This window comes from Primulina huaijiensis, chromosome 6 (assembly GCF_012295235.1).
Source record: "Primulina huaijiensis isolate GDHJ02 chromosome 6, ASM1229523v2, whole genome shotgun sequence".
NCBI classification, from domain to species: Eukaryota; Viridiplantae; Streptophyta; class Magnoliopsida; order Lamiales; family Gesneriaceae; genus Primulina; species Primulina huaijiensis.
This window is the reverse complement of record NC_133311.1, coordinates 11,804,105-11,815,376: the sequence shown is the minus strand read 5'-3', so window position 1 is coordinate 11,815,376 and position 11,272 is coordinate 11,804,105. Positions and strand designations below refer to the sequence as shown.

Below are 11,272 nucleotides of genomic sequence, written 5' to 3'. Positions count from 1 at the left end.
CCTAACACAAACAATTTCTTTTGATATTTCTTTTCCACCACAATTTTTGATCACTCGCTATCAATAAAATACTTTATTATATAATAATTAATGTAAGTGCATGTCTATTTTATATCCCTATAATAAATAACAACAAAATAATAATAATAATTAATATAAATATTATATAATAATAGGTCTCTTGTGTGTGAGCTTACTGATTTTTATTTATGAGGCGAATTGATTTGATCTATAATTATCATATAAAATAATATATTTAGTATAATTTTTTTTTTTATAAATTAGATAGGATATTCATCTAATTTTATAAAATTGAATAATTTTCTTGTGAAAAAATCTTAGGTTCACCTCTTCGAGTATTTCAACAGTGGTGTCCAATTCTTCTTCGCAAATTCTCCCTCAGATATTAATCTGAATTTGATATCTCCGTGTGGACCATAATCACAAATCCTCACCGTGAAAAAAGGTGAGAATGACACGGAAAACTCCGTTTTTGTCTCGCTTTTTGTGGCACTTTTCTTGTCGAATATCTCTCAGCGACTTCACGTGATGCATTTATATGTATGTGTATGTATATCTCTCAATTCTACGCCTTAAATATCTCGCATTTGTAGCAGGCTTACTACACGTGAGAAACTGGTAATTATGAGCTTGCTTTCACTTTTTGTATTTCGTTTTTTTTTGAAATTTCTGAAGTTCCTGCTTTTACTTAGAATTCATGCCTATTTTTTTCTGTTTAAGTTGATGTTTTTGTGCTGAATTTTGAGCGTTTGAGTGAATTAATTGGGATTTGTGTCGAGACAACAACAGGGTTTTGGTTTGAGTTGCTTATGGAACTTGAATTTTTATACGGTGCACGTACATCAGTTTGATCTATATGCGTATTCTTACCATATGATCGACCCTTTTCAGAGTACACCTGTTGGCTTTTGAGCCAGCTTGAGAGAGCTCAGCCTGAAAGACTATCTTACTAGTTGATTAGTCTTTCAAACTTAAAGTGTCATTCTACTGTTCCGTGTGGAATCAGCGTTGAATCATAACATATTTCTTAATTCATTTTGCAAACAAATAGCTAACCTGTATCCATTTATCATCTGGCAATTCACACCGTAGATTAATATGGCACTTACAGTGGAGACCAATGGTAGGGCAACTGTTGATACTGGACTTCCATCAAAAGTTCCGGCTATTGCCCATCCGCTGGCCGAAGACCCAACTGAGATTGCATCGAATATAAAGTACCATGCACTATATAGCCCTCATTTTTCACCTTTCAAGTTTGATCTGGAGCAAGCATACTATGCAACAGCAGAGAGTGTCCGTGATCGGCTCATACAGGTATAATCAAATTGATTGATGCTTTTAAATTTGCTACCACACGGATACTAGGAACTTATATCGGCCGTAATGCAACTGCTTTATTTTTGGCACTTTTTATTCCCGATGACGATTGGAAAAGAGAAACATAACTATTAGTTTTCTTGAGGATGTTTAAGAGTTGATTTTTTTCTAAATGAATATTTATTTTGGACCTTTAAGTAGTAGCGTAGGCAGTGGCATAATTTTGTAGTTACCAATCGATGTTTAAGTTAAATTAGTTTGTGAGGGTTTGTCTAATGATGATGGGCGGGCTTTATTAGGAGCATTTGTTTACTTCCTTGACCATCTATTGATAATCTTCTGTTGGAAAGGTCATGTTAGTTTATTCCTCCATAGGTTTTCCAACTTTACTTGTGATTATCCATTGTTCCTGATTTGGTATGCAATGATAAAGCTATAATCCTGTTTTCTTCCTGATTCTTTATCCTCTACTTGATGTTTCTCTGTATCGTGTTTACTGTCTTGGTTTACATTCACCATTGTCAAAAAAAATGTAAAATCAGTTAGAGGTAAGAGGTTAGAATTCAATGTCATTTTTTTCCATGCGTCACCTCTTCGCTGCATGTTCAAGATTTTGAGCTTTTTTTCTAGTTCATGGATATGCTATAAGCTTATTACTAATTATCCTTTTTGTTATCATTAACAAACAGTAACTTTAACTAAATTTTTTGTGGAGTTGTATACTTGAAGCCTATGCATTCGGCAGAAACATGCAACAGTTAGAGTCATCAAGTAAAATATATATATTCAAAGACTGCTATGTTGATTTCTATTATTTTTGGGTGATTGCCCTGAACAATATTTTTTGCCTCACTCTCATATTGACTCTGGTAAATCGAGTCTTGAAGCGTAGGAATCATGCCTTAAACAGCAATAGAGAAGTCATTTACATCAATCTTTTGTGTTTTTAAATAAAAGCTACAGTTTTTATGTTTTATTCTCAATACATTTTTTGATTGCAATTTCAGCAATGGAATGATACTTATCGTCATTATCACAAAACCAATCCAAAGCAGACGTACTATTTATCCATGGAATATCTCCAAGGACGAGCTTTGACCAATGCAGTTGGAAACCTGGATATTCAAGATGCTTATGCTGACGCTTTAAAGCAATTGGGTCATGAACTTGAGGACATTGTGGAGCAGGTAATTAGGCACAACAACTCCTTGCTAATGAATATTTTCTCCATTTAGTACCAAGGCTTATAATTAATATTAATAGTATTTATCAATCACTAATTGTCAGCAATTTTATTACGTTCCGAGGAGGGAAAACCTGTATGGGTTTTCTTCTCAAATTGGGATTGAGATGCTGTAATGATCCGTCACCACTCACCCGCGATCATTACTCATAGGACTTCTCCAACCCAAGCACTGGAGCTTTTACATTCCCAGGATTCGAACCCAAGACGTCCTGGACATATATGTCTTGGCAAAGCAATCCTGGTACCAATGAGCTAGTAGCCCAACTGGTACCAGGATTGCTTTGCCAAGACCTATATGTCCAGGAAGTCTTGGGTTCGAATCCTGGGAAGATAAAAGCTCCAGTGCCTGAGCTGGAGAAGTCCTATGAGTAATGATCGCGGGAGAGCAGTGTCGGGTCATTACAATAAAAGTCATTGTAACAACCCGACACCGCTCTCCCGCGATCATTACTCATATGACTTCTCCAGCCCAAGCACTGGAGTTTTTACCTTCCCAGGATTCGAACCCAAGACCTCTTGGACATATAGGTCTTGGCAAAGCAATCCTGGTACCAATTAACACCTTTTATTGTAATGATCCGACACCGCTCTCCCACGATCATTACTCATAGGACTTCTCCAGCCTAAGCACTAGAGTTTTTATCTTTCTAGGATTCGAACCCAAGACCTTCTGGACATATAGGTCTTGGCAAAGCAATTCAGGTACCAATTGAGCTAGTAGCCCAACTGGTACCAGGATTGCTTTGCCAAGACTTATATGTTCAGGAGGTCTTGAGTTCGAATCCTGGGAAGGTAAAAGCTCTAGTGCTTGGGCTGGAGAAGTCCTATGAGTAATGATCGCGGGTGAGTGGTGTCGGGTCATTACAGATGCTTTCTGTTTCCGTAATCTGTGATTCAACCTTTGCATGCTAGATTTTGAGGGTGATTTTAATTGAACTTATTAGGAAAAAGATGCTGCACTTGGAAATGGTGGTCTTGGGAGGCTTGCTTCGTGTTTTCTGGACTCAATGGCAACGTTGAATTTACCTGCTTGGGGATATGGTTTGAGGTACAGATATGGTCTATTCAAGCAGCGGATCACCAAAGCAGGCCAAGAGGAAATTGCAGAAGACTGGTTGGAGGTTTGATAGCTCCTAAAATTTTGTTAATACTGGGTTGACTCTTTACATCTAGAATAATTTGCAATTTTTAATAATGCAGAAGTTCAGTCCCTGGGAAGTGGTCCGGCATGATGTTGTCTACCCCATAAAATTTTTTGGTCATGTTGAGGTTCTTCCCTCCGGATCGTAAGTGAAACCTCAAATGCTTCTTATTTAATTACATTAGAGTCTAATTTTATAGATGTAGATCAAATATTAGCTCTATTAAAATTATTGTATGAGTGATTCAAGCCGATATTGCAAAATGTTTAGCCGAAAATGGGTTGGTGGCGAGGTCATGAAAGCTGTCGCATATGATGTACCAATTCCTGGGTACAAAACCAGGAACACTAATAGTCTTCGTCTCTGGGAAGCAAAAGCTAGTACTGAGGACTTTAACTTATTTCAGTTTAATGATGGACAGTATGAATCTTCTGCTCAGCTTCATTCACGGGCACAGCAGGTAAAGACTTGTTTTCTCTTCTTCAATCGATGTTGCAGCAAATAGTATTTCTATCGTAATTAGCTATTTGTGCTAATAAGACTGAAATTCCTATTTGATATATATGTGTGTGATCAGATACTTCTTTTTGCATGCTTGAATGTGATGCTTGTTTTGCAGATCTGTGCTGTCCTGTATCCGGGGGATGCTACAGAAGATGGAAAACTATTAAGACTCAAGCAACAGTTTTTCCTGTGCAGTGCGTCACTTCAGGTTTCTTTATCTTGTTCTCAATTTAGTCTGAACTTCCCTCTCTTCACTGCACTAGTCATTCATCTGATGTTTAAATAATCAAAAATTTCCCCCGTTCACTTCAAGAAACTTGAAAAACAAATTTAGATGGGCTCTTTGTGATTATGAAAGAAAGTTATAGTTTAGAAAATTTTTACTAGCTGGGTGCTTCCTTTGATAACATGTGCTGAAAATACTAAAAAAGATCATTGTTACCATACAATTCCAGTACTGCCGTTAGGGACAAAGTTCAACTTGTTTTGTGATACTTAGGTTGGGGGGATGTGGCATCTTTGCAGACTACAGATAGACCTTTGACATTTGGTGGAAGGATTTGAGCTCTTTGATATAGCAAATCTCATCTTATTCACACAGAATGCCTGGCAATTTAGAACTCGATGATATTTATTCTGCTATTACTTCCTGTACCATAGTGTTTGGCATGTGAGTCAAAACTTACCAGTTATATTTTTGTACCAAAATTCCAGGATATTATATCCAGATTCAAGGAGAGGGAAAACGAAAAGAGTGAGATTCAGTGGTCTGAATTTCCGGCTAAGGTTGCAGTACAACTGAATGATACACATCCCACTCTTGCGATACCGGAGCTGATGCGTCTGTTAATGGATGATGAAGGGCTTGGATGGGATGAATCTTGGGATATCACCACAAGGTGCTCTCTTTGCTAGATTACTACAGATTTTCTCTGTGACGATGATTTTATTTCTTGCTGTGTGGATTAGCCAATTTGAAGATTTGATGTTCATTCTACCAGGACCATAGCTTATACAAACCACACGGTCCTTCCTGAAGCCCTGGAAAAATGGTCACAAGCTGTCATGTGGAAGCTCCTTCCACGTCATATGGAAATCATTACAGAAATCGACAAGAGGGTAAACTCGCCCACTTACTTTGGTTTTCATATACTTTGCATTAAAAGAACTCCACACGATTAATTGTCCAGCACTGTGCAGTTCATTGCAATGATAAATTCCACAAAACCTGATCTTGAGGGAAACCTTCCTGCCCTGCGCATTTTGGATGATAACCCACAAAAGGCAGTAGTACGGATGGCCAATCTGTGTGTAGTGTCCTCTCACACGGTAAAAAATTTCTGCAAATTCAAGCATGTTAAATGTTGATCGTTGTTGACTACATGGGAAACAGTTTCAGAGAGTTGAATGATAGATTTCATTTATACAAAAAAATTGTTCTGTCAGATTCTAATGGCCCCTTAAATGCATTAAGAGAGCAAGAAGATAACCTTTCTGTTCATTCAGAACTCATTTAAAAACTTCCAGTTCAGTTTTCATAGAACTGATAGCATTCTGAAGTTAGTAACTGATGAAGTTTGACATTTTATTTGTTGCTGTTGTTTGCTCGTAGTGACATTTTTAGCAAATTCAAAATTTGCCAATTATCTGTGACGACGAAACTGTTATCTGCATAAAAATTTATACGATAACTCATCTTCCACGCTCATATTCACTCATGACGTAAAATCCGTCGTCGTATTTTGCCAGCAATTTTTATAGTTTGATCTAGAGCTGGTTAAGAATATCTATTACATTGAACCTCTAGCATCTGTGTAGTTCACTTCATTGTCTGATTTCTTTACTTCAGATTTTCGATTGAGAAGATTTTAGAAAGCTAACATTCTTCACCTTTTTCCTGCAGGTCAATGGTGTTGCTCAGCTACACAGTGATATCTTGAAGGCTGAGTTATTCTCTGATTATGTCTCTATATGGCCTGCCAAATTTCAAAACAAGACCAATGGCATAACCCCTCGTCGATGGCTCAGGTTTTGCAATCCTGATCTTAGTCAGATTATATCCAAATGGTTAAAAACAGATCAATGGGTGACTAATCTCGACTTACTCACAAATCTTCGCCAAGTATGTATGATGTTTTTTTTATTGACACAATCTCTATTGTTTACCCGGAGTAATAGACTCTATTCCCCCCTAGTTTGCTGATAATGCAGATTTCCATGCTGAGTGGGAATCAGCGAAGTTTGCCAGCAAAGAGCGTTTGGCACAATATGTACTGCAGGTTACTGGCGTGAGCATTGACCCAAATACACTCTTTGATATACAAGTCAAACGAATCCATGAATACAAAAGGCAGCTATTAAACATTTTGGGTGTTGTCTACAGGTACAAGAAATTGAAGGTGAGGAAAACTATATTTGTGGTACTTATCTAATGCTGTTTAATCAATTTGATTCTATGTTTCTCCTTGTCAAAACCTCAGCACATTGCAACTGTATCTCATTGATTAGTTTTCACATCATAAAGTATGGCTTCATCTTCAACGATAACCTTGTAATTGTGATAACATTGTAATTGTGTTGTTATTGTCCCTTTTAGATAAGAAACAATAGTAATTGGTGATAATATGAATGCATTGTAAATACTTCATGGGCATCCCATCTATTGGTCCTATACATAACCCATAAACTGTCAATGAAATATTTATTTAAAACTAATATAGGTCATCATCCAATTAACAATGATTTAAACTTGGTTCATTTAAGGTTTTCGTTCACTGGCCTTGCGACTTACTACTTCATATTCTGACATAATCGGTTCTCTTTTTCTTGTACTCCTTCAAAAGCTCTTACTTTCTCTTCATATCATCCAATAGCTTGCAGTAACACTGTCCTTCATAATTTTCTGCTTTTTCTATCTTCCAAACATTTAGTTTTGATTTCCCCTTTTTGAGTTGCTCATTCTTTATTTTCTCTGGATAATAATGCAGGCGATGAAGCCTGAGGATCGTAAAAATACGACATCTCGCACCATCATGATCGGAGGAAAAGCGTTTGCTACGTATACAAATGCTAAAAGAATAGTTAAGCTTGTAAATGATGTAGGTGCTGTTGTAAACACCGATCCTGAGGTCAATAGCTTCTTAAAGGTAAAGTATAGATATAGCTTACCTTTTTTGAGTCTGTGATTCCAATCTCAACTTCTAAATGACTGAACCACGAACAAGGTTTTCTAGTGCCCAATTAGCCATTGGCGAAATTTTAGCTCATATATCCTTAGCCATAAAGTGAGTTATGCTAACTGGCGCAACCAGTTGTTTGCAATATTTACAAAGTGAAGAAAAGAAAAAAGGAAAATTTTTCTTGTTTTTGAATATCTGTTTTCTCAGCAGGTCCTGTTAATTTAATGAATACTGTATAGCAGTTTTGGGTTTAACTATCATATAGGTAGATTTCCAAAAAAGAATCAACTATGCTATGACTATCCTTGGAAAAAAATAGGGAAACTCGATTACTATTAAATGCATACCTCTGTTAATATAACCTTTTCTTTTATCCCTGCTACTGACATAAGTCAACTGTCAAATTTTTCTTCACCACCAAACAAAAAATGATGCCATTATTTAACATATCAGGATTTCATATCAACTTCATTGTTATTTTCCAATGTTTCAGGTTGTTTTTGTCCCCAATTATAATGTGTCTGTGGCAGAGATTCTTATTCCTGGAAGTGAGTTGTCACAGCATATCAGTACGGCAGGCATGGAGGCAAGTGGCACGAGTAACATGAAGTTTGCACTTAATGGATGCCTCATTATTGGAACACTAGATGGGGCAAATGTTGAGATCAGAGAAGAAATTGGGGAAACAAATTTCTTTCTTTTTGGAGCTACAGCAGATGAAGTTCCTGGCTTGCGTAAAGATAGAGAGAAAGGACTGGTAAATCCTGCTATTTACAATAAACTTAATCTTATAAATCTAGGTAGGTCATTTGTTACCTCAATTACAAAGCATAATCCTCTAGCACGTGATTCAGTCATAAGTTCTGTCTAAACCACTAAGCATCGTGAACTTTTATAGCATGATACCTGTTCAGCTTTCATACTTGACCGTGCATCTTGAGTAAAAAGTGAAGGACTTCTAGGTATGGTGCAGGAGTTCAATTTAAAAAAAAAAAAAACTGAAAGTGTACCTAACTTGAGGTATTGTAACCAAATGCCTAAGCAAAAGAAACTGTTGGTTTAGGTTTTGATTACATCTTTTAGTAATTTAATTAATTAAAATATCTGTTTCATCGGATTTGTGAAGGAAAAGAATGTGGATAGACAGGGAGCTAGAAATTTACCTGCATTCAATCTGTTATTGATAATTAGGAAGTTAAAAGCTTAAATAATTGTTAGTTGTTGAAAATGGAACAGGCAGTCTTCACTTTCTCTGGACTCGTTTATGATTCTAAATAACAATGAAAAGAAAAATATTCCTTTGTCTCAGAAATGAAAAGTTTGGTGAAGAACCAGATCATTCGTGGTCCACTGGACTAAATTCATTTTCAAATTTGAATATCATGTTTCATGTATCCAAATGAGTACATATCCCCATTTTAACATGTGTCATTGACATGCACTTGAGGGAATTTTGTGTCATTTACGGATTTACCTACATATATGGAACTTAAAAGATATGGAGTTATAAATAAAGTAGGAGGATAAACAACTGCAGTGAATATGCAAATGTAATACCATTTACCCATCCACAAGACTTGTTTAGTGTGGCATCGTACTAGGCATACTGAATTCATTTCTCTATGTTCGTTCCTCTTCTGAGCTATTTCTGGTTATACATAGAAATAGCTTTCTTCTAAGATAGCAGAATTTTAATTTTCTGTTATTATGCAGTTTAAACCTGACCCTCGGTTTGAAGAGGCCAAACAATTTATAAGATCTGGGGCTTTTGGAAGCTATGATTATAATCCACTTCTTGAGTCACTCGAGGGAAATTCTGGCTATGGACGTGGCGATTATTTTCTTGTTGGTCATGACTTCCCAAGCTACATGGATGCTCAAGAAAAAGTGGATGAAGCATACAAGTAAGTCTACAGCATCCTCAATTTTCCCACCCTTGGTACTGCAGTTACTATACTCTACACTGTAATATAAACTGGAAAATTTTCCTTTGTCATCTCCCTATTGATTTTTTTTTGGTGACACATTATATATGTCAAAAACCCAAAAGATTGATGCCTTTCTTGTCAAACAAGCTGAGTTTGGCCTTTCATGGAAGTTGCTACAGTATGTAATAAGTAATAACAGTTTCTGAGCTAATTTGACCCTACAAGTCTGATTATTTTTGTTTCCATAGAAATTCAATTTGGCTGGGCATTGTTATTCAGTGTTATGGAATTAAAAACGTGAGTACTAAATATTGTAAAATATACAATTATTTGCTCATATTTTGGTCGATTACATGAAGATATTTTAGGCACTTATTCATGATTTGATCTCAGGCATATTTTTGTATAGAGATCTTTTTTGATGTCACGTTTATCAAAATCTAGCACATTTTCACATCTCTTAGAACATGAAATTAATGGAATGGGAAATAGACTATTCTTCACTACCCTCGGAGATGTTGGTTGCCTGGAACCTTTTTCCCCCCTTTGCATAACATTCTTTTCTTTTGTAATTTCTCAACTGTTTACTCGGTTATGCACTCTTTATCAATCCTGCTTTATACTTCTAATACTAGAGCCCCTGAGACAATGGTATGTCTTCTCCGTCTATCCAAGTACCAGTTTATGAATTCATTTACTACTTCATGCTTATTACACCAACAGAATTATGCTAATTTTATTAACTTACATTGGTTCAATTTACTTGGTTTATCTTTCCTGAGTTTAATCTCACAAAGCCTCATGGTATAGCATTTGCGACCACTAATTCTCGTGTTATTATTATGCAAGAATACACATTGAAAAACACACTAAATGGCGATTGACATTTATTCTAATGATATACTTTCAGGGACAGGAAGAGATGGATAAAGATGTCCATTCTTAGCACCGCTGGTAGTGGAAAATTTAGCAGCGACCGCACAATTTCCCAGTATGCAACTGAAATTTGGAACATAAAGGAGTGCCCATGCCCGGGATCAGTAGCCTAAAATCTTTATCAGATTTCTGTACTTCTCAGTGAGCATGATAAAGCAAGTACTTCTATCATGTATGTAGGATATGAATATAGCTTCCATGCCATTGTAATAAGCATTCTACTAATAAAAGATCGGTATGTCTCCTATACAATTATCGATCTATCTATCCACAGCATACTTTCCTCCTTTACATGTTATTTCAGGACTGTGTTCTGTAATGAGAATTGAAGACCCATACACTTAATGCTAATGTGATTGTTAAAAGTAGCATTTTGCATTTTGTATATAATTTCTTGTAGTGGATGTGATTATGGATGTAAAGGAACCAAAATTTTTAGACCCCGTATTGGCTTGGCTCTAATTCGGTTTGAAAGTTGAGCTTGAAATATTTGAACATGAGATGCTTATACAGTTAAACTGATCGTTTTTGCTCGGCCGATCACACGATCCTTTTTTCAATTTTGATATTTCATTATTTCTTTCCCACTTTTTCTCGACCGGCCCATCATTTTAATTACAAGAAATCTTAAATTTAAAAATTTTATTTTGTAAAAAAAATCAAAATTAAACCAATAATTTAAAAAATAAAAATATATTATGTATAAACACAAAACCAGTACACGTAAAAAACGTCAATCTGTAGTACACAAAAATCAGTATACTTAAATTTCATGTATGGTTGAAATAAATTTTTTTTTAATTAATATTTTAGGTGATGCATGCCATGTGTTGAATTATTTTTAAGGCATATATATTTATTTTATCTTTATGCAAATTAAAAATTTTCTCGAGTTTTATTTTTCAGGAGAATATTCGATGTCGAACCGAGCAAAGAGACCGGAGACGATTAAGGCGTTTAATTTTAGGGATGTATGAATTTTAGCATTTAAGGGTT

The 11,272-nt window shown here is 35.8% G+C and overlaps 1 protein-coding gene across 2 annotated transcripts; it reads left to right on the top strand.

Moving 5' to 3' along the window:
- The first annotated feature begins 342 nt into the window (after window positions 1–342).
- LOC140979437 (alpha-glucan phosphorylase, H isozyme) lies at window positions 343–10,641 on the top strand. Of its 2 annotated transcripts, none has more exons than XM_073444828.1 (16): window positions 343–466; window positions 1,114–1,338; window positions 2,349–2,528; window positions 3,532–3,708; window positions 3,788–3,873; window positions 4,000–4,189; window positions 4,349–4,441; window positions 4,948–5,132; window positions 5,235–5,352; window positions 5,434–5,562; window positions 6,137–6,355; window positions 6,429–6,632; window positions 7,221–7,379; window positions 7,906–8,169; window positions 9,126–9,316; window positions 10,251–10,641. In XM_073444828.1, exons 2-16 carry the CDS (start codon window positions 1,120–1,122, stop codon window positions 10,387–10,389), a joined length of 2,553 nt encoding a protein of 850 aa, XP_073300929.1. In that variant the 5' UTR covers window positions 343–466; window positions 1,114–1,119; the 3' UTR covers window positions 10,390–10,641. The 2 variants fall into 2 exon arrangements, with proteins under 2 accessions (XP_073300929.1, XP_073300928.1); XM_073444827.1 differs by lacking the exon at window positions 343–466 and adding an exon at window positions 473–639.
- Window positions 10,642–11,272: the final 631 nt, after the last annotated feature.